The sequence below is a fragment of the Sciurus vulgaris genome, assembly GCF_902686455.1.
Source record: "Sciurus vulgaris genome assembly, chromosome: 10".
NCBI lineage: Eukaryota > Metazoa > Chordata > Mammalia > Rodentia > Sciuridae > Sciurus > Sciurus vulgaris.
In genome coordinates this window covers 75,383,333-75,408,312 of record NC_136470.1, presented here as the reverse complement: position 1 = coordinate 75,408,312, position 24,980 = coordinate 75,383,333, and the positions used below count along the sequence as shown (strand labels likewise).

Here is a 24,980-nt window from a genome sequence, read left to right as displayed (position 1 = left end):
ACCTGTTCTATAGGAATTTTGGGTGAAAATATACGCAAAGTTCTAGACACATAAAAACTGTAGTTCTCATGATACCAGCCATCAGATAGTGTCCAAAAGATAGACACATTAAAAATAATACTCGAGGGCTGTGGCTGTAGCTCAGTAATAAAGCACTGGCTTGCATGAAGCCCTGGGTTCAAATCCCAGTACTGGAAGAAAAAAAATTAAGATACCACCTTCCCTCACACCAGGCTTTTACATAAGCACTCTTCTTCAGAAAGAATATGTTAGCCGGGTACAGTGGTGCATGCCTGTAATCCCAGTGACTTGGGAGGCTGAGGCAAGAGAATTGAAAGTTCAAAGCCAGCCTCAGCAACTTAGTGAGGTCCTAAGCAACTCAGTGAGAACCTATCTCTAAATAAAATACAAAAATAGGATGGTGATGTGGTTAAGTAGTTCTGTGCCCCTGGGTTCAATACCCAGTACCAAAAAGGGAAGAAAACTTGGGGAATGAGACTGATCAAATTATGTGCATGCACAAATATGGTATAATGAATCCCACTATTATATATAATTATAATATACCAATAAAAATAAATAAATTCCAATTTTTACTTGGTTAAAAAAAAAAAGAAATGTATTAGCTTATCAACAGTCCCACGAGTAAGTCTGTTACTATATCTGATGCCTGGCATCATAAGTGCAGTTGGTGGATACAAATAATCATTTTTAAGAAATCCATTATTTTGTCATATAGCAAAATTTCACTAGATGCTATCAGAGCTTAAATAAATTTTCCCTTTAAAACCTTCCCATTCTGGGCCAGGGGTGTCATTCAATGGTAGAGTTATTGCATAGTTTGTGTGAGGCTCTGGGTTTGATCAGCAGCATGGGGATCTTCCAAATTCTAGTCAGCTTTAAAGAAACAAGTGATTGGGTACACAAAGATGTTTGTTAGGTAGAAGGAAGGTCACTACAGTGTAAAAGTAAAGTATAAAGCTTGAAATCATTACAGAGAATTATAGGATTAAGTAAATTATCATAACTTTTGTTACGGATTTTTATGTAGCCATTATGAGATCCTGTAGAAATATGTTTATTCGCAAGTGGCTTTCTGAGGTAACATGTATCAGTGTGGTCTGTCAGAGATTCCGTCATGGGTTTGGTCAGGGCCAGAAGCACAGAAGACAATGGTGCAGTCCATCAACTTCTTTTTCGGATGTTTGCAAAATAGATGCCAAATTTAGGGGTGGCTCTATGAGAAACTGAATATACTGATAAGGGCTGACTCATTGGTTTTGATGAATACATGAGCTTTGTATTGGATGATGCAGAAGAGATTTATTTTAAAACAGTCAAGAAAACAACTGGATCGTGCTAAAAGAAGATGATATTACTCTGTCACAAAGTATCTCCAACTAGAAATGATAAATGAAGTGATATATTGTTGAGATGACAATATAGTTTGTGGGAAACATTTTTTCATATTGTTTTGATTACCTTTTGTTATTATCAGAAGACAATAAATGCTGTAGAATTGATTTTATTTTAAAAAGTTCTTAGCCAGGTGCAGTGGTGCATGCCTGTAATCCCAACTACTCAGGAGGCTGAGATAGGAGGACCACAAGTTGAAGGTCAGCCTCAGCAACTTAGCCAGACCCTGTCTTAATAAAAAATAAAATAAAATAAAAAAGAGTCTAGAATGTAGCTCAGTGATGTGTCTCTTGCCTAGGATACATGAGGTTCCCAGTACCACATACCCATACATACAAAGGCTGGGGATATAGCTCAGGAGTAGAGTGTTTACCTAGCATGTGCAAGGCCCTGGTTTTGATCTCTAGCACTGCAAAAAGCCATATATACACATATACATATATATATATATTTATATTTAGTTATATAGAAAGGTGTTCTATATAAGTAAATAATAAAATAGCATTATATGTAATTATTTTTCCTTGCAGTACTGGGGGTTGAAACCAGGAGTGCTCTATCATTGAGCTACATCCCCAACACTTTTTATTTGGAGACAAGGTCTCAGTAAGTTCCTGAACCTGGCCTGGAACTTGGGATCCTCCTGCCTCAGCCTCCTGAGTTGCTGGGATTGCAGACTCACATTACCATGCCCAGCTGTGATCCCATTTTTATTGTTTATATGATTTTTTTAATGTAATTTAATCTGTAAAAAATTTTTTTAGTTGAAGATGTACACATTTATTTATTTTTTATGTGGTGCTGAGGATCAAACCCAATGTCTTACATAAGCCAGGCACGTGCTCTACCACTGAGCTACAACCACAGTCCCTATATGTATGATACTTAAGGAGAATATATAATAAATATTATCAGTGCTTATTTTTGAGTTGTAGGAGAATATCTAGCTCTTATTTTTTCTTAATGCATAATTTTATTTTCTAATTTTCCCATAATGAACATGTATTGTATGTATATAAAGTGGGGGGAAATAATCATTGGATCCTTTTTGCCTCAGCAGTAGGCTCTTCAAGGGTCCCCATTTTTTGGTACAGGGGACTGAAACAGGGGATTTTACATATTAGGCAGTGCTCTACCACTGAGCTACATTCCCAGGCCACTCCTCCTTTTTTAGATAGGGTCTCCCTAAGTTGCCCAAGTTGGCATCAAATTTGCTATCTTCCTACCTCAGTCTCTTGAGTAGTAGGGAGGATAGAGATATGCACTGCCATGATTGTCTGACACTTGATTTTTCAAAAAATTTTTTTTCAAGGATATCTCTTAAGAAGTCCAGCAAAACAATTTAGAATATATATCAAAGGCAGTCTTGAAAATTTTTTTCATACACATACCAAAAAAGGGAAGAATGAAAGAGAAAACAATGTACCTGATTGGTTTTAGTTTTTTCTTTTCTTTCTTTCTTTTTTTTTTTTTTTAGAGCAGGTAATACCGTGGTCCGATTTGATGGGCAGCCAATTAATGAAACAGACACATGTACAGTTGGAAATGGAGGATGAAGATACAATTGATGTGTTCCAGCAGCAGATAGAAAGTGTCCACTAAAAAGGGATCCTGCTACTTTACTTCAGAACTCTGTTCCTACAGACCAAGAATACATTCTTAATTAGAAAACTGCAATTTGGTTCCACTATATCCTGACTACTACAGTATAGTTTTCTCTATTCTTTCATTTTCCCCTTCCCCATTCTTTTATTGTACATAAAGTAACTGGTGTATGTGCACAAGCATATTGCATTTTTTAAAAACTAAATGGCCAATGATATGTTTTGATTGACATCAAATGGAGATTGGATGGGGAAAAATACTGGTTCTGTGAAATTATCCCCTTTCTCCATTAGTGGCATGCTCATTCAGCTCTTATCTTTATATTCCAGTAAGTTATTTTGCTCTCACTGTTTTAACAAAAACCAACCAAAAAAAAAAAAAAATCAACAAAAAACCTGAACAACATAAAAATCCTTGCATACCTTGTTCAATTGGAGAATTTTATGATTTTCATTTATCATTGTAAAACCAAGGACAATTTTATAACTTTTTTGTACATAGGTGTTACATGTACAATCTGTCTTTAAGTAGGGCTAAATTACTCTTAAAAACAAAAGATTCCTGATAGTTTTCCCTTCAAATCAAGCATCTTATTGTTTATATAAACTTGTTAAAAAAAAAAAAAAAAAAGCAGGTAATACTGTTGTCTACCCTCAGTGACTTCTTTGCAAAGCTTGGAGCCCCTTCCTTTTTTCTCTGCCACTGAAGAGTTAGATACCTAAGTCACCAGTTCACAGAAATTATCCTGATGGCTTTAGGATAGTTTCCTGGTTATCTCAAAATTGAGCAAAGGGCACAGCATAATGAATACAAATATGTCACCGGAAAGATATCATTCTGTGACAAACTAATATAATAGTCTTCTGATTTAAAAATGTTTTCTTGGCCAGGTGTGGTGGCACAGGCCAGCAATTTGGGAGGATGAGGCAGGAGGATCACGAGTTAGAGGCACTTAGGAAGACCCTGACTCAAAATGAAAAATAAAAAGGGCTGGGGATGTAGTTGGGTAGTAGAGCACCACTGGGGTTTAATCCCCAGTAACACACACACACACACACACACACACACACACACACAAACACACACAATTTTCTGAACATTTACCTGGCATGACTAATGCCTAATAAGTGGATAAAATTCCTTTAACCATCTTAGTAAATGTCCTACTTTTGGGAGAGAGACAGAGACAGAGAGGAGAGGGTCCTTTCCTTAAAAGAGTCCAAAGTCTAGTTGGGGAAAATGACATATAAATAAAAAAATGTAAAATAACATGAGAAAGATTTAGGTTTATGAACAAAGTGATATCAGCACTTGGAGGTGATAACTGAGATGAGGTTTTAAGGGATGAATAGAAATTTGTCACCAGTACAGAGACAGGGAGCATTCCAGAAGAAAAATATTACGTCTCACTTCTTGAACTCACAGTTGAGGCAGAAAGATCAGTTTCTGTCCTTGAAAAATGGAGACCAGACTTTGTACAGAAAGCACCTCAAAGTACCACAGTCCGCTACAGCTAGTGAGCATTTCCTACAAATTACCAGAGTAATAATGTTTGTCCAGGAAGCAAGTTCAGAGAATTAAACAAGAGACATTTGTAGAAAATTATCAGAGGTCTCCAACACTGATGTGATTAAGGCGTAAACACAAGGAAACTGAAATCCCGCTTCAGCCCAACGCCTCACTTTCCTCACAACATTTCAAGTGTTGCCTTTGGCTGAACCTATTACTCAACCTGCTGAGAGCTAATAATTTATGCCCCCCAGATCTTGGCGAGAGAAAAGGGAACCAATAATAGTAGGCAAAGCAGAGGCCTTAGAGGCCGTGGTCGGGCTACGGCCTCCAGTTTCTTCTGAGTGTCACACTGTCTTCAGATGCTCACCAACCTAACTGGTTCCCATACTTCTTGTGCTCGCCTTTCCCTTGCCTTTCCCTCCTCTCACTCGGTCAGTTTCCCCAGATTTCGGGACCCGGCTTAGTAGCTGACCAGCTCCTCGCTAGGCCCGCCTTTCCCCACGCCCCAGCCTGGATTCCAGCTGCAGCGACGGCGACAGCGACAGCACGGCCGCGGCCCCGCCCAGTCTTCGCGGTCTCCGCCGCAGAAGCCGAGCGGCGGGGAGGGGAGGGGCGGGGCGGCGGCGGGCGCGGCAGCGGCAGCGGCGCAGGCGCACTGAGCTCGCCGCGCGGAGCAGCAGCTATGGAACAGGCACTTCCCGACCCCGAAAGGCCGCTGAAACCTGCGGCCTTGGAGCCTCTGGGTCGTTCCGACGCTGGGCTGGAGGCTGGGGTCGGTGAGGAAGCCGAGGGGTCCCGGGAAGAGGGCTCCGGAACCGACACGGTGAGAAGAAGGGGCGGCAGAGGCCTCGAGGCCTGTGTCCGGGCCTAGTGGGCTAGGCTGGGCTCTGCGGGTGGGCTCGGGCTGGGTGGGTCGCCGGGAGCGACCGGGCAGGCAGAGGCCGCAGGTGCACCGGGTGTGTGAGAGGGAGGCTCTCGGTGGAAAGCAGGGGTTGTGGGTGAGGAGCGAACGTCAAGCGCTGGGGAACCGGGGGGCGGGTATGGGAGGCGCGGGCGGGGACCAGTCCGACCCGAGAGGCTGGAGGCGCGGCGGCTTTCAGCGGTCGCTTCACCAGGGTGTCTGGTCCAGAAAGTGCAACGCTGATATTTCGTGGAGTCTGACAAGGGATTTTGCTGGGAAGATGGCTATTTAATGGGGGCACTGTGACGGGTGAGCAGCGGCGTTTGAGATGGAAGGGAATGCCAAACTAGGGTTGAGCAGCAAGTCTGGGGCAATAAAGAGGGGTGGCTCGGTGCACCTGTCGGGAAATTGAAGAAAGTACAAGGTTATAGAGAAGGTACAAATGAAACATTTATTACTACTTGTTCGACTGCTAATTTCTTTATTTGGGGTAGGTGCTCTGTTTCCTATTGGAGACTTACATGTGTCCACTATGTCCCTTTCCATAATCAGTGATTTTACTTGTGTAAGGAAGATGTATTATTCTATATTTGTAAGTGCTTTAATTCCAAAGTATATTCATTCTTTTTTTTTTTTTTTTAGTATATTCATTCTTAATGCAAGATTTGTAGACCACGTTAAATGGAAGGACTTCAGAAGTTCAGTATAGTGCTTCATGTTAGATCTCCCTGCCAGTCTCCTTCATTATGCATGGTTCATCCAGTCATTTTGTGTCTTTCACCCCATGAAGCAGGTGTTAGTGCTAATATTAAACTGCCTATTCTTTAGTGGATAAAGAAAAGTTAAAGTTGTTTGCTTAATTTAAGATTCAACTTCAAGTTTAGAGTTCAGTTTTATTTATTTATTATTTAAGTAGGGACTTAAATACAGGAGTTGAAGGTTTTGCCTGCTTCAGAAAATAGCAAGACATAGTAGCATAAAGACTTTTTTCAGTGTACCTTTAAGTTAAAAAATTAATTTTTAAAGAACAGTTTTAGGTTCACAACAGAATTGAGGGGGAGATGCAGAGATTTCCTGTGTACTCCTGGTCCTCACATACACAGCCTCCTCCATTGTCAACATCTTCCATCAGAGGGTACATGTTAACATTGATCATCATCACCCAAAGCCCATGTTTACAACAGGGTTCACTTCATGCTGAGCATTCTGTGGGTTTTGAAAAAGGTGTGATGACATGTATCCACCATGATAGTATCATACAAACTCTTTTCACTGTCCTGGAAATTTTTTCTGTCCGGCCTGTTCTTTCCTTCCTCTCCAGCTCACTCCTGTTTGCTGACAACCATTTATTTATTTATTTATTTTATTTTATTTTTTGGGGGGGGTGCTGGGGATCGAACCTAGGGCCTTGTGCTTACAAGGCAAGCACTCTACTGACTGAGCTATCTCCCCAGCCCCCCATTTATTTATTTTTACTGTTTATATAATTTTGCCTTTTCTCAATGTCATATCATTGAAATCATACAGTATGTAGTCTTTTGAGACTGGCTTCTTTCACATAGTAGCATGCTTTTAAGGTTCTTTCATGTATTTTTATTGTTTGATAGTTCATTTCTTTTTAGCTCTGAACAATATTGTTGTTCAGATATACCACAGTTTATCCATCTGCTTATTGAAGGACATCTCGGAACCTTCCAAGTTTGGGCATTTATGAAGAAAGCTACTATAAATACATGCATGTGCAGGTTTTAGTGTGGAGTTTTCAACTCTGTTTGGTAAATACCTAGGTGTACCATTGCTGGATCATAAGGTAAGAATGTAGCCTGGTGCTCATGCCTATTATCCCAGCTACTTGGGAGGCTGAGGCAGGAGGATCCTAAGTTTGAGACTGCCTCAGCAACTTAGTGAGACCCTGTCTCAACATAAAACATAAGGGTTGGGATTGTAATTCAGTGGTAGAGAGAATTTGCCTAGCATGTGTGAAACACTGGGTTCCATTCTCAGCACATCATATAAATAAATAAAATAAGGATCCATGAACGAGTTTAAAAAAAATTATACATATATCCCCAGCACAGCGACCCCCCCAAAAAAGGAAAGAATTTTATTTTATAAGAAAATTACAAACTGTCGTCCAAAGTGTTGCTATCATTTTGTTCTCCCACCAGCAGTTGATGAGAGTTCTTGTTGGTACACATCCTTGTCGGTACACATCCTTGTCAACATTTGATATTGCCTGTTTCTAGATTTAGAACATTTTAATGTATATAGTGGTACCTTTTTGTTTTAATTTGCAGTTCTCTGATGCCAGATGATGTGTAGCATCTTTTCATATGTTCATTTGCCATCTGTGTGACTTATATGGTGAGATGTCTATTAAGGTTGTTTGTCCTTTTAGTTTTTGGTGCTGAAACCCAGAATGAACCATGTCCATCTTTTTAACTGGGTTGTTTGTTTTATTATGGTTGAATTGTTTTTTGTTGGTTTTGGTTTTCAGTGTTTTTGTATGTGTTACTGGAGATTGAACCCAGGGCCTTGAGCATGCTACTCAGGCTCAGTACTACTTAGCTATATCCCCAGCCCTTTTTATTGTTGAGTTTTAAGTTTACTTTTTATCTTCTCCTAATATAAAATAATAATTTTAGAATTATTTGTGGAGTAGTCATGATCTCATTTAAAAATGAGAAAAGTGTGTGTATTCTGTAATGCATAAATGTGACTCTTAAATGATTTTGTGCAGGTTCTTGTCTGTGACTTAATTTTTCTATTTCTTGTTATCATTTTTATTGTGAAGTATATCAGTAATGCAAACAGGCTTTCACAAAATAATTAATTCTTTTGAAGTCCCCCATATGTTCTCCTGGATTACTGTGCCTTTACTCTACCACAGAGGTAACCGGTATTCTGAATTTTGTATTAATAATTCTCTTGCTTTCCTTATATGTTACCATATGCATCTCTAAACAATGCATTGTTTGGTTTTACCAGATTTAAAATTTTATATAAATGGAATATTTTTTCAATGACATCCTTTCTTTAAGGATTCCCCTAAAATGTGGCTTGCTTAGTTCATGTTTATAGCTCTGTAGTTGCCATTTTATAGGTTATCCTTTCTTGTAGACATTGGATTAATGAAATTTTTGCTATTTTAAAAAGTTACTACTACCATGAACTTCCTCCTATATATCTTTTATTGTAAAATGTCCAAGAGTCTAGCATAAATTTAGGAGTGGAGTTACACGATTGATTGTAAGGTAAGATGTTCAACCCTAGCAGTTTGTGTCAGATTGTTTTCCAATGTGGTTGTACAGTTGATATTCCCATTAGCAGTGCCTGATATGTATCTTTACCAATGCTTAATATTTTGAGATTTTAAAATATTTTTCAGTCTTGTGGTTCTCTCTCTTTTTCTGTCTCAGTATTTTTAATGGTTCTGGGGATCAAACCTCCTCATGCAGCCCCTATACCTCTTACTTTATTATGCAGACCTAAATTTTGATTGTGATAAGTTTTTGTTAATTGTTTGTGATCAGATTTAGATATTTAGCATAAAATCACAGTATAGAACATAAAGGCTGTTAATTTATAAATGATTATGTCAACAGAAAAGGAGCCTAAGGAGGTCCCCGAGAAGGGAGAAAGCAACTCCAGCTCAGGGCTGTCAGATGATGATGATGATGGTGATGATGATGATGATGTTTTTGTACTGGGGATTGAACTCAGGGGCGCTTAACTATTGAGCCACGTTCCCAGCCCTTTTTTTCAGGGTGCGTCAAAAAAGACCAAACTTTTTAAGGAAAAAAAAAAAAGGTTTATTTAAGAAAGCAAAGAAATTTACTCAGAAAAACAAGCAAAGGGAGAAAGAGTACAGGTAATATAGAGTGAGATGCACTTTGCAGTCCTGGGCTCTCCCTAAATAGTGAACATGGGAGGTGCAAGGGGCTGTGTGTGTGTGTGTGTGTGTGAGAGAGAGAGAGAGAGAGAGAGAGAGAGAGAGAGAGACACATCCTCCTTTTTTTTTTTTTTTTTTTCCTAAATATATATATATATTTTTTAGTTGTTGGTGAACACAGTGTCTTTTATTTTTATGTGCTGCTGAGGTTCGAACCCAGGGCCTCATGCTTGCTAGGTCAGTGCTCTATCACTGAGCTGCAATCCCAACCCCATCATATCATCCTTTTGAGCTCAGTTCTCTTAATCATGGAGCACAGGTGGGCCATGTTGGTCTGGTTCTTTCAGGATCTCCAGATTATTGTCATCCAGTCAACTATTAATTAATGTTTGGAAATACTCAGATCACAAGTCTCTAACAGTATTTTTCCATGACTTTATTTAGTGTAAAGAAAATATGTTGTGTTAGCTAGCAATGTATGTAGGCATTAATCATGTATACTCACAAAACTCTAAAATTCAAGGGCTTTTTAAGAATTTAGGCCTGGTGGAAAACAGGCTTAGGAGGAAAGTTGAGGATGTCCATGGAACTTTGTAGATTTAAAGTTAGTTTCTTTTCCTTTCCCTGTTAGTTTTCTTTCTACCTGTTCTTACTTCTTCTGTCCATCCTCAATCATAGGGCTGGGGATGTAGCTCAGTGGTAGAGAATGAGCTTTGCACACATAGGCCCTGGGTTTAGTCCACAGCAACACACACACAGAAAACAGGTGTGTTAGCACACAGCCTGAAATTCCAACTACTTGAGAAGCTGAGATGGGAAAATCTAGGACCAGCCTGGGTAACTAAGTGAGACCCTGTCTCAAAAAATACAAAGGACTGGGGATTTAGCTCAGTGGTAAAGTAACCTTGGGTTCAGTCCTGCATAACACAAAACAAAAACAAAAAACCTCCCCAAAAACCAAAGTGATATAACCCAATGTATATCTGAATCAGAACACTGCATTGTACCTCATAAATATGTACAAATATTATGTGTAATTAAAAATTCACACACTGAAAAGTAAATAACTTTAAAGTATTTCTTATTAATTAAAAAAGCCTGTTTATTTTGTTTAAGATACTTGAAAACTCAGAAATGCTATTCTATAATAGAAGTTGGACTTATGTATTATTTCCTGACATTTTTGGAAAATGTTTGAAAATATATGTAACAAGAGTTCATCTTATGGGCCTTCTTAAAATACCTCCTTAATTTAGTGATTCATAAAGAAGGACAAGCCAGATGAGCATAGTGGTGCATATCATTAAGCCACTGCAGAGGCTGACGGGGGAGGATCACAAATTTGAGGCTAGCCGGGGCAACTTAGCAAGATTCTGTCTCAAAAATTAAAAAGGACTGGGGATGTAGCTCAGTGGAGAGTGCCCCTGTGTTCAATTCCTAGTACGGAAGTGGAGGAGGGGGAAAAAAACACACACACACACAAGACATTTGGACAGAAGTTTCACATTATCTGGTTAAACATACATTTATTCAGTTCCCCTCCAAAAACTGGAAACCTTCCTTTGAGGGTTATCTAAACTCTTTCCTCTTATTTGAGCCTCTGTTCCATTCAGTACATCTATAGTTGAGCATAATTGCGATAGCTTTGTTACCATGGGCTGAGCAGAAAGGGAAGTTAGATTTTTCATTTATGAGGGTTCTGTAGAGTGGGGCTCTACTTTTTACTTAATTCTCAGAATTAAGTGTACAATGAAAATGGTGAACAAATACTTAATATTAATGGTAAATGGACAAATGTCCAATATTTGTCCTTCCTTCAAAGGCTTGGACATCAACGGCCACCCTGGAAATATAGGACTAAAGAACAAAGAAACGGCATATACAAACAACTAGAAAAATGTTATCTTAAGATCAAATGCCCTCATTGCATGTTAACCAGTTATGAGTAGTTTGTGCTGGCTTAGGTCTCACGTATGTATTACAATAGGTAGAGGATAAATCAATAACATAAAGAATTTAAGGATTTAAGATTCACACAGTGGTTAAGTGCCCCTGAGTTCAATCGCCAGGACCAAAAAATAAAAATAAAATAAAATAATAAAAAGGGCTAGGCACACAGTCAGTGGTATAGTACCCCTGCATTCAGTCCCTAGTACCCAAAGAAAAACAAACACAACATTCTTACTAGCAATTGTATGAGTTGCCAGTTCTCTTCATTCTTATCAGCACTTCTTGTTTTCTGTTTTGTGATGGTTGCTGTCCTGTTGTTTGTGAAGTGGTTTTAATGTGCATTTGTAATAAATAATCCTGGAGGGGAGGGTCTTTTCTTTGTATATCTTCTTTGGTAGAGTGTCTATTCAAATCTTTTTTCAGTGTTTTTAATTGGTTGGTTTGTCTTGTTATTAAGTCATAAGTTTTTATATTTTGAATAGAAATATTTTACAGGATATGTGATTTTCAGTTATTATTTTTCCCAGGCCTAACAGATTTTCTCTTTTTCTTACTAGTGTCTTTTGAAGAGAAGTTTTTAACTTGATGAAGTGTTTCTTTCTTTCTTTTCTTTTTCCCTCTTTTGTAGATTTCCTTTTTTTTAAATATTTTTTTTAGTTGTTGGTGGACCTTTTATTTTATTCATTTATTTGTATATGGTTGCTGGAATCAAACCCAGTGCCTCACACATGTGAAACAAGCACTCTACCACTGAGCCACAGTCCCAGCCCTGCTTTAGGTTTTGTATCTAAGATGTCTCTGCCTATTCCAAGGTCACAATGATTTTCTTGAAACTTCAGTTTCAGCTCTGTCTGAACCATCTGAGTTATTTTTTTTGTGTATGATTTAAGGAGGGGTCTGATTTCTTTCTTTTTTTTTTTTTTTGTTTTTGCAGTTGGGTATTTTTTTCTGTTCTGACCTTCCTTGGTACATTTGTTAAATATCAACTGACCTTAAATTAAGTGTAAGTCTTGGGTTCAATCCACACTACCCATCCCCCTCAAAAAAAGGAAAGACTTACTTCTAGATTCTTACTTCTATTCTATTGATATCTGTCTGTCCTTATGCCAGTACCACACTGTCTTGGTTACTTTAGTTTTTTAATAACTTTACAAATAAGGTAAAATAGGTCTTCTAACTTGTTCTTTTTCAAAATTGTTTTGAATATTCTAGGTTCTTTGTATTTCCATATACATTTTAGGAATAGCTTATCAATTTCTATAAGGTATTCTACCAGTATTAAGGAGTTTAGAAGGATGAGTATGTTAGTATGTTTTATAATATTTCAATAATGTCCTATGCATAATGTTCCTTTGTCATTTGGAATTTATTACTGTGAAAGCTAATGCAAATCTGGTCTTTATTCTTCTTTTCTGCCTGAGTCTTGTTAAGATTTTTTCTTATTTTGAAAATGTTTAAATTTCCTAATTCATCGTGGGTGGACCACATGCCTCTCAGTTTGATGCCTTAGAGGAGGTTTACTGGGAATTGAACCCAGGGGTGCTCTCTCTACCGCTGGACTACACATCCTGTCCTTTTTATTTTACATATATATCTTTTGTATCAATTTTTTATTGATTCATATTTTATATTTTCAGACAGTTTCTTTAAGTTGCCTGGGCTGGCCTTGAATTTGTGATCCTCTAGCCTTAGTGTCTGGAGTTGCTAGGATTACAGGTGTACAATACTGTGTCTTGCTTTTGGTTTTCCTTTTAATTTTACTGATGATGATTGTTTCTGCTCTGTGTCTTATGCTTTCTTCTTCAGGAACTTTCATTACTTAAATGGTGTTGGTTTTCCTATTTCTTTTGCTGTACTGGAGGTCAAAGCCAGGAACACTTAGCCACTAACTACATCCCCAACCCTTTTTAGTTTTTATTTTGTGGTATGGTAGAGTTTCACTTAGTAGCCCAGGCTGGCCTTAAACTTTAGATCTTCCTACCTTAGTCTTCCCAGTAGCTGGGATTATAGGCATGTGCCACCAGACCTGGTCAGGTTTACCTGTTTTAAATTATTGTCCATCATTTTCACTTTTTTTGCCTTAGCATTTTAGGACAGTTTCATTTTCCCAACTGTCTTTTTTTCTTTTCTTTCTTTTTGTACTAGGAATGGAACCCAGGGACACGTTACCATTGATTTACCTGCCCAGCCCTCTTTATTTTTTTTGTTTTGAAACAGGGTCTCCCTAAGTTGCTGAGGGCCTTGCTAAGTTGTTGAGGCTGGTCTCAAATGTGATCCTCCTGGCTTAGCTTCCCAAGTTGCTGGGATTACAAGCATGCACCATAGTGCCCTGCCCGGTCTACTGAGTTGAATTGTTGTAGTATCAGTTTTTCTGCCCAGAATTTTTTTGTAGTTTTGCTACTTTATTTTTCAATTCTTTGCATTCTTTCTATCCTGAGTTATTTCCATACATCTCAGTATGTCTAGGAACCTGTTTTATTTTTATATTTTTTCTTTAATATTCAATATAATGGTGAATGATATTTTATCAATGTTTTCCTCAGTGTTTTAAATATGATTAATTAAATAAATTAAGTATTATAAATACACATTCTGTCCATCTACAATCCAAAGTTTTATTGTTGTTTGCAGAACTGGGACTTGAACTCAGGGGACTCTACCTCTGCACTACATCCCAGACCCAAAATCCTAACAGTTGATGTATAGGTTTGTATCCCTGTCTGAAAGCCAGAAATCTGAAATATTGCAAAATTTGAAACCCTTTGAATGCCAACATAACTACACAAGTGGGAAATTTCACACCTGATCTCCTGTAACTGATCACAGTTAAAACTCAGGTGCACTAAAAATATTGTTCAAAACTACGTTTAGTTTGTGTTTATAAAGTGCATATCAATCACAAGTGAATTTCATGTGCAGACTTGGGTCCCATCCCTGAAATAGCTCATGTATATGCAAATATTTCAGAATGTGAAAAAAACAAAACATTTTTGGTTCCATGCATTTTAGATAAGGGATACTCAACCTGACTCTAGACCAGTCTTCATTTTGGGTTTTAATCTTAAAGACCACCACAGATAGACAGTAGTACACTGCCAGGGTTGAGAATTACCATGAACTACTTGAGCTCAGTCAAATTATCTCCATTATCTTTCTATTCCTAATGACTGTCATTATAGATACTAAATATTACTCAGTTAATAGTTTCTTAATGTTCCTTTTATTATTATTATCTGATGCTGTAGTTTAGATCTTGAATATTCCTAAAAGGAATTGTTTCTATTTTTTGTACTGTCACATGGTTCTTTCTGGACTCATAGTGCATAGGCTTAATTTTTGGTGTATAACTGTGTTTTTTTTTTTTTTTCTTCTTCTTTACATATCTTAATTTTTATTTTTACATTATTTCAGACTTACAGTAAGATCATAAATAAGCACCCCCAAAATAACATTGTCCTGTAATGCATATTCCTCTGATATTCACGCAGGAGAAGGATGTTCCTTGAGTACTTCAGGTTGAATTTCTTAAAAACCGAAGCACTCTTTGACATAAGTAAATACAAATATCAAGTCAGAATACTATTATCTAGCTATAAACTTTGTTCAGATTTCTCCAGTTGTCTTAGTTGAGCCCTTTACAATAAATAAAAGAAAACCCAGATCATGAACTGCGTTCATTTCTTTTGACTCCTTTAATCTAGAACATTTCCTCAGTCTTCTTTTGTCTTTTATGATGTTGACATTTTTGAAGCATATTGATCAGTTATGTTTTAGAAATTCCCTTGTTTGGGTTGGTCTGATGTATCCTTGAGATTAGATTCTGTTTTGAGATGAACTTCGCAGTGATCCAGATTCCAGTTTCTCTCATCCCTAGTGATAAGAATTCTGCTCACTAGGTTAAAGTGATGTCTGATAGGTTTCTCCACCTGTAAAATCACTACTGTGGAAAACAGGAGTGGACTGAGTGTTCTGTGTAACCAGAAGATTGCCCTTCAAAGACAGCTATTGGGAGCTTCAGAACTTCCTTCAGAAACTGGTCAAACTTGCCAAATCTCATTAAGTCACTGGAATCTGACATCTATTTGTCCAACATTTTCCTACCACATAATGGTTGCTAACATAGCTTTAACTGAAACCAGGGTCAACTAGCCTCAGCCCTCACTGTCATAAGCAGTAATCATAAAGTTGAGGAGGAGGCTGGTGGACTGTGCCACCCTGATTTGGTGAGTAGAAGGAAGGCACTTATTCAACTGATAGTAGATGGATGAGATGATGGTTTTGAGGTGGGATACACTGATTTCAGTGCTATGGTCCAGTGTATTAAGGCCATTGTCTCAAAAGGTTTCAATCATGTTCCAGATATCAACCAGATGAAGGTTGCATTGTTTTTGTACAAAGCGTAATTTGCAAGCTGTTCTGTAAATTGGTAATCATATGACATCAAAATTCTGTGCACACATTACTTCTCTGCCACAGTCTTCCTCTTGTTTCCACCTTCCTCTCTCATGCTGTCTCACTTCCCTGCGGGACGTGGGGATGTTGGGAAGGTATCCAGCTGCGGAAGCCTCCTCCACCTTGTTGGGCCTGGCCCCCTCCTATGTGTTTTGCTGTAGTAAAAACTGCCCTGGATTACATAATATATATATATATATCACAATATATATTGTAATATTGTAATATATTTTATTGTGTTTTAAATTAAAACATTTTTGAATTTTGATAGTGAGCAAGGGAGAAAAAAGCCGATCATAGCAGTTATTGCAAGGCCTCGCTTCCTTGTCCTTATTTCACCATGAATTAATTTTGGACTAATTTGGATTAATTTTAAGACTTTTTGTAAGCATATTCTTCCCACAAATAACAGCTTTTGAACCAGCAGTGTTGTGTTTATTGTTTTTCTTGGTCCTTTGGTACCACACAGTAATGTGGTAGGAAAGAAAAAGGAATCTACATTTCTTGTCAAAAAAATCTTGAGCCAGGAAGGGTTCTGCATACCTGTAATCCCAATGGTTTGGGGGGCTGAGGCAGGATGATCACAAGTTCAAAGCCAGCCTCAGCAATTTATTGAGTCTCTAAGCAACTTAGTGAGACCCCATCTCAAAATAAAAAGAAGGGCCAGGGTTGTGGCTTAGTGGTAAAGTGACCCTAAGTTCAATTCCTAGGAACCAAAAAAAAAAAAAAATTCAACCTTACATGTGAGGGCTTATTTCTGGGGTCTGAATTTTATTCCTTTGATATATCTGTATGTCTGTCTTTATGGCAGTACCACACTATTTTGATTACGTAGTTTTGTAATAAGTTTTGGAGTCATAAAGTGGAAGTCCTCTTGCTTTTTTCTTTTTTAAGATTGCTTCGGGTCTTTGGGGTCCTTGCATTCATGTAACTTTTAGGATAGGTTTTTCAGTTTCTGCAAAGAATATCAGAGATTTCGATAGGAACCATATTGAATCTGTACATTGCTTTGTGTAGTATTAATATCTTAACAATTTTAAGGCTTCTCACCCATGAATATAGGGTGTGTTTTCATTTATTCATGTCTTTAATTTTGTTCAGCAATGTTTTGTAGTTTTCATTATACAAATCTTTCACCACCTTAAATTAATTCCTAACTTTTTTCTTTTTTGATACTATTGTAAATGGAATTGTTTTAGTTTCCTTTGGAGATTGTTCATTGTTATGTGGAATGCAACATATCATCTGTGAAATCATTTTATTTCTTCCTTTCTAATTTGGATGACTTTTACTTCTTTTTCTTGCCTATTTGTTCTGCCTAGATCTTTTAATATCATATTGAACAGAAGTGGCAAAGGTGGTGCATGTCTACAATTCAGTGGCTTGGGCAACCAAGGCAGGATAGCAAGTTCGAGGCCATCCTCAGCAACTTAGTGAGACTCTCAGGAACTTAGTTAGACCCTTTCTCAAAATAAAAAAAAGAAAGAACTGGAGATGTACTTCAGTAGTAAAGCATCCCTGGGTTTGATCCCTGGCACCCCAATCAATCAATCAACCAATCAAACAAACAAACAAAAAACCCATAGCCTATTTTGACTAATATAAATACAGGTAGTCCTGTCCTTTTTTGTTACTCAACGCATGTAATACCTGGGATTTTTTTTTTTTTTTCTTTTTTGGTAATCCTGGGGGTCAAACACAGGACCTCATACATGCTAGGCAAGTGCTCTGCCACTGAGCTGTACCTCTAGGCCTGCATGGAATATCTTTTCCCATCCTTCACGTCTATTGTTATCTTTGTAGAGATGCCTCTTGTAGCTAGCATATAGTGGGTCCTGTGTTTTTGTCCACTTGCTTTTTGTCCATCTCTGCCTTTTGATTGGATAGTTTAGTTCATTGCTATTTAAAGTAACTACTGATAAGAAAACACTTTCTTCTTGCTATTTGTTTTGTATATGCCTGATAGCTTTTTTGTCCTTATTTTCTTGCATTATTATATTCATTTGTGTTTGATAATTTTTTTGTAGTGAAATGCCTGAATCTTTTCTCATTTCCATGGTGTGTATTCATTAATGAGTTTGTGTTTACCACGGGATTAAACTTAACCTCCTAAAGTTATAACACTCTATTTTGGGGGGATGGCTCCTGGGGCTTGCACCCAGGGGTACTTAACCACTAAGCCACATCCCCATCCCTTTTTAATATTATATTTAGAGACAGGATTAGTTCTTAGGGCCTTGCTAGGTTGCTGAGGCTGACTTTGAACTCGAGATCCTTCTGCCTCAGCCTCCCAAGCTCCTGGGCTTACAGGTGTACACCATCACACCTGGTTGTGACACTCTAATTTGATGTAATGGAATTCTGTCTTTTTACTTTGTGTGCTTCCAAACACAAACAAGTAAATACTTTTAAATATATTAATCTCTTAAATCATTTAGAGAACAGAAGATGGAGTTACAGATGAAAGTTAGAGTACTGTTAGCTTTTATTTGTTTCTATTTATTTATTTTTTGCTACTAGTTTTTAGACCATTATTTTTTCTTAATTTATTATCTTTTAAATCATGTAGAAGCTGGTCATAGTGGCACACACTTGTTATCCCAGCAACTTGGGAGCCTGAAATAGAAGGATCACAAGTTTGAGGCCAGTTCTCATCCACTTAGCAAGACCCTACACAACTTAGTGAGATGCTGTCTCAAAACAATGAAAGGGCTGGGGATGGAACTCAGGGTTACAGTGCCTCAATCCCCTATAAAAAAAAAAAAAAAAAAAAAAAGTCCTGTAGCAAACAAAAAGTGGAGTTTACAAACTGCTTTTACAATAATACTAGTTTCGTGATTATCTATGTATATACTTTTAGTGAGATCTTTTTTCCTTCATACATTTTTGAATTACTGTCAAATATTTTTTCATTTTACCTTGCTTGTCTCCTTTGGGCATTTCTTAAGGGGCAAATATAAAAACTCCCTAGTTTTTTGGTTTTTGTTTTTTTTTAAACTCAGAATTGAAGACAGGAATGCTTTATTACTGAGCTATATCCCTAGACCTTTTTAATTTTAACTTTGAGACAGGATCTCACTAAGTTGCTTCTGGCCTGGCTAAGTTTCTGAGGTTGACCTTGAATTTGCAAGCCTCCTGTCTCAGCCGCCTGAATTGCTGGGAATAGAGTTGTGCACCACCATGCCTGGCTCCCTCAGTTTTTGTTTGAGAATGTCTTTTTTTCTACATTTTTAAAGGCTAATTTTGCCAGGTATAGGATTATTGGTTGACAGGTTTGTTTAACACTTTGAATACTCACTGCCTTTTAGCCTTCAAAGATTTTTTTTCTTTGCAAGTACTGATTATTAAATGTGTGACTTTGCACACATGAGGCAAGGACTCCACCACTGAGCTATATCATCAACTCCTCTTTTCACTTTAAGACAGGGTCTACTAAGCTGCCCAGGATGGCCTTGTGATCCTCTGCCTTCCTCCTGTGTAGCTGGGATTACAGGCTTGTGCCATCATGCCTGGCTAGCCGCCAGAGTTTCTTTTCTTTTTCTTTTTAAAAATTTTTTACTTACTTATTTGTTTAGTTGTTGATGGATCTTTATTTTTTATTTATTTATATGTGGTGTTGAGAATTGGACCCAGTGCCTCATACATCCTAGGCAAACACTTTACCACTGAGCTACAACTCCAGTCTTTTTCTTCTTATCTTTTAAATCAACTTCAGTCTATAAAAAAATACCTAGTCTACATGATAGAAAAATCTCTCCTGCACTTTTGCGTTGATTCACACTCAAGGCTTTCCCCAAAATGTACAATATGAGGCAACACTTTCACTATTTGGGGCTGGGGTTGTAGCTCCATGGTAGAGCACTCACCTAGCACATGTGACGCACTGGGTTTGATCCTCAGCACCACATAGAAGTAAAGAAATAGAATAAAGGTATTGTGTCCATCTACAACTAAAAAAAACAAAAGTGATTAAAAACTATAGTGTAGAAGGACCATATGAAGGGAACCTCTGGAGTTTCCAATGTTTAGCCTGTTGTAATCCTACAGAGAATCCCTTGTATGTGATGAATTGTTTATTTCTTGCTGCTTTCAGGATTGTGTCTTGACTTGGAAAAGTTTGATTAAAATGTGTCCCAGTGAACTCATCTTACATGGAGTTTGTTGAGCTTCTTTTTTATGGTTTGTGTCTTTTACCAAATTTGTGAAGTTTTCACTCGTTTCTTCTGATATTCTCTATTCCCCTTTCTCCTGTCTCTCCTGGGATTGCCAGTGTCCCTTTGAACACTTTTCATTTTCCTTCAATCTGTCTTTCTTTCTTTGCCTTAGACTTGATAATTTTTATTTTCCTGTCTTCCAGATTGCTGATTTTTTAAATGTACTTACTCAGTTCTGCCTTTGAATATCTCTAGGGAGTTTTTATGTCAGTTAGTGTACTTTTCAGCCCTAGCATTTCTTGGTTGTTTGGTTTCCTCTCTCTGTTGATACTTACATTGTGTTCACATATCATTTTCTTGGCTTTCTTCACATATTTCCTTCTTCTTTGAGCATCTTTAAGATAGTTGTTTTAAAGTCTTTATCTAGTAGATATGTAATCAGGTCTTTTTCAGAAGTAGCTTCTGTGCATTTATTTATTTATTTATTTATTTAGAATGGGCTGTAGTTTCTTGTTCTTTGTACTTTTTTTTTTCTGTTTGTATGATGGTATTGGGAATTAAACCCTGTACCTTGTTTATGCTAGGCAAGCATTCTACCAGCTTTACTTTCCTGTTCTTTGTATGCTTTGTGATTTTTTTCTTCTAAGTGTTGAAAACAGTATCTTTGAATCTAAAAATGTAGTATGTTTGGAAATCAGATTCTCCTCCTACAGAATTTGCTATTATTTGTTGTTATTTTAAGAGTTTTGGTTGTTGCAGGCTCTGTGCCAAAGATCAGTCTGAAGTGTAAACTTAAAAGTCTTGATAGGTCTTTTCTGAGCCTGAGCCTTTCCCTGGATGTTTGTGGTCACTTTCTAATTTCCCCCACATATCCAATTGTTTTTGAATTTCTAGGTTTTTTAACATCTAGCTTTTAAGAAGGAGAAAAATGGAGGGACAAATGAAGGGTCCTGGCCCTTTAAGTCCCTCCAGAAGTCACTTATGCCAGGGGAAGGCTTGGAACAATGTGAGGATGTTCAACAACAATGGCCACTACCTTTTCGTTCCTCTCTGATTAGAAGCAGCAACCAACAGTAGTGGACAAGGTCCTTTTTTGCCCACCTTGACTCCTGTAAGCCTTGTGCAAGCTACTCCAGATAACACTGCACGGCTGCCTTCCACAGGGCTGGGGTGTGGGATGGGTAGCTGCCACTGTGCTCAGGCTGAAACTGATCTTAATTAACCATATTTTGTCATCTAAGCCTTCCTCTGAAAGTTGCAATCTTTCTTCAGACTCCAGAGTTCCCAAATATTTTATATCAGAGTGTGCCACTGCATTTGTTGTCTAGATGGGGAGACAGATTCCTGGCACTTCCTACTCTACAATCCTCCTAGAATCATCTGTGTATAAAGTATCTTTAACATGTTTTCTTACCCATTTCTACATAGACTTATTCTTGACCACTTACACAGAATGTCTGAATTTTAATAAATGTATGGTACCTATTTAGATACCTCTGAAAAAGTTACTGTACTACAGTATGTTAATAAAGAGTGCTTGTCATTTGATGCTGTCATTTAGCAATTCCTAACAACTTAAGAAATATAAGAAACTATCTAGAATTATGTACCAATGATGGGTTTTATTAAATTAGCTGTAGACTTTTCAGTAGCATCTTAAAGTTTTTTTTTTTGTTGTTGTTGTTGTTGTTCCATTTTTGTCCAGATGACAGAAAATAATTTTGGATTGAAGAAGATAGAAATCAGTGTGTCAGAGGCCGAAAAGAGAACTGGAAGAAATGCCATGAACATGCAAGAAACATATACTGCTTACCTCATTGAAACAAGGTTGGTGATAAGAATTAGGTTTAGGTTTATAAACAGTAGAAAGCTTTTTCTGATAACTCTTATCTATAGTTTAGTGGACTGAGATTGAGTAAGGTCAAAGTCACTGATTCTTAATTCCCTGAGAGATTTTTATGTGCATTCCTGTTCATAGGAGATCAATTCTTTTAATGAGTATCAGAATATGTATCTTTTTTTAGACTAGGTAGGAATGCCTGGGAGGTAGTATATCAATCCTTAATTCTTGTAATTTGTTTAAAAGTGCTGTTGATAATATCTACTTATATGTAAAGGTTAAATTGATTGTTACATGTAAAACCAGTTAGGTATTATTGAATATTCATTGAATGATTGATAAATGGGGTAGTTCTGGCTTCGCTGAAATCTGTGTTTTGCCATTTTGCAGTGACTAGACCCTGCTTTAAGTCACCTTTTTTGTGGGTGGTACTAGGGATTGAATCCAGGAGCACTTAACCACTTAACCCCAACCCTTTTTTTTTCCTTTTTAATTTTTATTTTTTGAGACAGGGTCTCCCTGTGTTGCTTATTAGGGCCTCACTAAATTGCTGAGACTGGTCTTGAACTTTTGCTCCTCCTGCCTTAACCTCCCAAGTCGTTGGGATTAAAGGCATATACCACCACACTTGGCTCTTTTTTTTTTTTAAGTAGATTTTTCTTCCTGTCTTGTAGGTGTACTGGTTATAGGCTTCATTTATTTACTTATTAGCAAAATGTAATTTGTTCATTTGTTGTTTTGAGTACTAGGGATTGAATCCAGGGATGCTTTACCATTGAGTTATATCCCCAGCTCTTTTTATTTTTTTATTTTTGAGACAGGGTCTCACTAAGTTGCTTAGGGCCTTGCTATATTGTTGAGGATGGCCTTAGCTTCCAGAATCGCTGGTCTTAAAGACATGCACCACTGTGCCCAGTATAAGATGTAGGTTTTGTTGGTAGCTAGTTTGAAACTTGAGATTAACCTGGCTATTTCTTCAGCTACTGATTTGTATTAGTTTTTTGTTGTTTTGTCTTATGTTTTGTGGGTTTTTGTTGTTTAGAGGTTTTTTTTTGTTTGTTTGTTTGTTTGTTTGTTTGTTTGTTTGGTGCTGGGGATTGAACTAGGGCCTTCCTTAAGTTATGCAAGCACTCTACCTCTGAGCTATACCCCAAACCCTTTTAAATTTTTCGTTATGAGACGGGTCTCGCTAAGTTGCCCAGTCTGGCTTTGAACTTGGGATCCTTCTGCCTGATTCTCCCAAACTCTCTGGGCTTACAGGCCTGTGCCACCTTGCCTGGCATCCTAAATTAGAATAGTTGTTAGTTATAGCTAATGTTTAGGTCAACTCTTCAAAATGAGTTTTACTTTAATAATTCCATGTTTTTGCCACAGGAGCCACTTGTACATTTTTGTATTTCAGATTTTGTTTCCTTCTTATTAATACATTATAAATAGATCTAATGGTAAACTTAATATATAAATAATAAAAGCAAACAACTTGTGCCAGGTGTGGTGGTATATACATGTGGTCCCAGCTACTCAGTAGCCTGAGACAGGAAATTTTTGGATCTAGGAGTTGGAGGCACTCCTGGGCAACATAGCATAACCCTGTCTCAGAAAGACAGAACAAAACCAAAAAATGAGCAACTATTGTTCTGAGCATAGAATGAGATAAATATGTTTTCAGGTTTTACATTTCTGAAACTGATGTAGCTTCTGGGCCTTTATGCACATTGTAGCATATGTGCATTTCTTGGAGGATTAATAAATTATTGTCAAATACTTAGAAAATAAGAAGGTCCTATAATGTTTTAAAAGATTGATGGTTTATAACAATGCTTTTTCTGGAAGACTCTTCAATAGTCAAAATACTTTAAAATATCCTTTATATGATTTTACCCTTTCTCCCAAATATAAGTTGAATTTGTATACAGATGAGACATATGAGCCCTTTATAATTGAAGATGAATACAGATGAATTTTTAAAATATTTTTTTAGATGTTGATAGGTCCTTATTTTATTCATTTATTTATAAGTAGTGCTGAGAATTGAACCCAGTGATTCATACATGCTGTGCAAGCGCCCTACTTACTGATTTACAACCCCAGCCCCCAGATGAATTTTTATGACCTCTCTTCCTCACACTTTCGCAGCTAACTGATATTTCACTCTTGTGCATATCTCTTGGTACTCAGATTCATTTAATTTATTTCTAACCTGAATTGAGGTTTTGTGGGTCTTGGTCTTTGCTTTGAATGTTGTCATCTCATTGTGGCAGTAGTGAAGTTAAAATTACTTTCTATTTAATACAAGACTAGCTAGCTGAGCCTGACTTTTATCATCTTATAAAATCAATTATGATAGATTGAGGTGTTCAGAATATTCCTAATACAATTATTGAGTTCAAATCATTTTCCTATAACAGGACATAAAGTGGTTAGGAGTAGGGCTTGGTATCACATGGATCTGAGGGCTTTACCCATAGATCCTTGGGACTATAGGCAGGGCAAATACATGCAGCTGCTTCCTCTTCTGTAAATGAGGATAATAAATCCCTGTTTCACCAGGTTGTATAGATTATTGAAAAATACATGAAAGTTCTTTATTGACTGCCTGGTTGATAAGCATTCAGTAAACAGAGGTAAACAATAGAGGTATAATTTTTAGAGGATGTTTTGTTTATGTGTATGTATTTTTATAAAGTAACAAAAAATGTTCTTTGATTCCTTTCAGGTCAGTTGAACATGCTGATGGTCAGAGTGTCCTAACAGACTCACTGTGGAGGAGATATAGTGAGTTTGAGTTGTTGAGAAACTATCTTTTAGTTTACTATCCACATATTGTTGTACCACCTCTACCAGAAAAACGGGTAAGAAGCAAAATGACAGTAGTTTAAAGTACTCCACATTGAGACTATTCTTAATGATTGTTTTATTCACCTAGGCAGAATTTGTTTGGCATAAACTCTCTGCTGACAACATGGATCCGGATTTTGTGGAAAGACGACGGATTGGTTTAGAAAACTTTCTCTTAAGAGTTGCTTCACATCCTATCCTTTGTAGAGACAAAATCTTCTATTTGTTTTTAACACAGGTATCTTTTTAAAATGTTCATTTGACTTCTTTTTTTCTTTTAAACTGTAAAATGAGAAATGAGGAGTCCCACTAATATGTATAAATATAATGGACCAATTTTTTTAAATGTAGAATGTTTATTCCCTTTGTGTGTGTGTGTGTGTTTGTGTGTGGTAATAGGGATTGAATCCAGGGCCTTGC

At 37.3% G+C, this 24,980-nt stretch overlaps 1 protein-coding gene and 1 long non-coding RNA gene across 3 annotated transcripts in view; one reads left to right on the top strand and one right to left on the bottom strand.

Moving 5' to 3' along the window:
• The window catches only part of LOC306671082, a 74,569-nt gene extending 69,522 nt beyond the window's left edge, over positions 1 to 5,047 (bottom strand). The window contains exon 1 of the long non-coding RNA XR_013766578.1: positions 4,922 to 5,047. This is a non-coding gene — a long non-coding RNA (uncharacterized lncRNA). The remainder of the gene's footprint in view (positions 1 to 4,921) is intronic.
• Positions 5,048 to 5,169: 122 nt separating this feature from the next.
• Positions 5,170 to 24,980, top strand: part of SNX4 (sorting nexin 4) — a 66,234-nt gene continuing 46,423 nt past the window's right edge. Inside the window, exons 1-4 of one of the 2 annotated variants that reach the window (XM_079156239.1) lie at positions 5,170 to 5,356; positions 21,588 to 21,709; positions 24,439 to 24,497; positions 24,653 to 24,798. In XM_079156239.1, the coding sequence (XP_079012365.1) occupies positions 5,216 to 5,356; positions 21,588 to 21,709; positions 24,439 to 24,497; positions 24,653 to 24,798 (468 nt within the window). In that variant the 5' untranslated portion in view covers positions 5,170 to 5,215. Of the gene's footprint in view, positions 5,357 to 21,587; positions 21,710 to 24,438; positions 24,575 to 24,648; positions 24,799 to 24,980 lie in introns of both variants that reach the window. The other variant, XM_079156238.1, reaches the window with a different exon arrangement.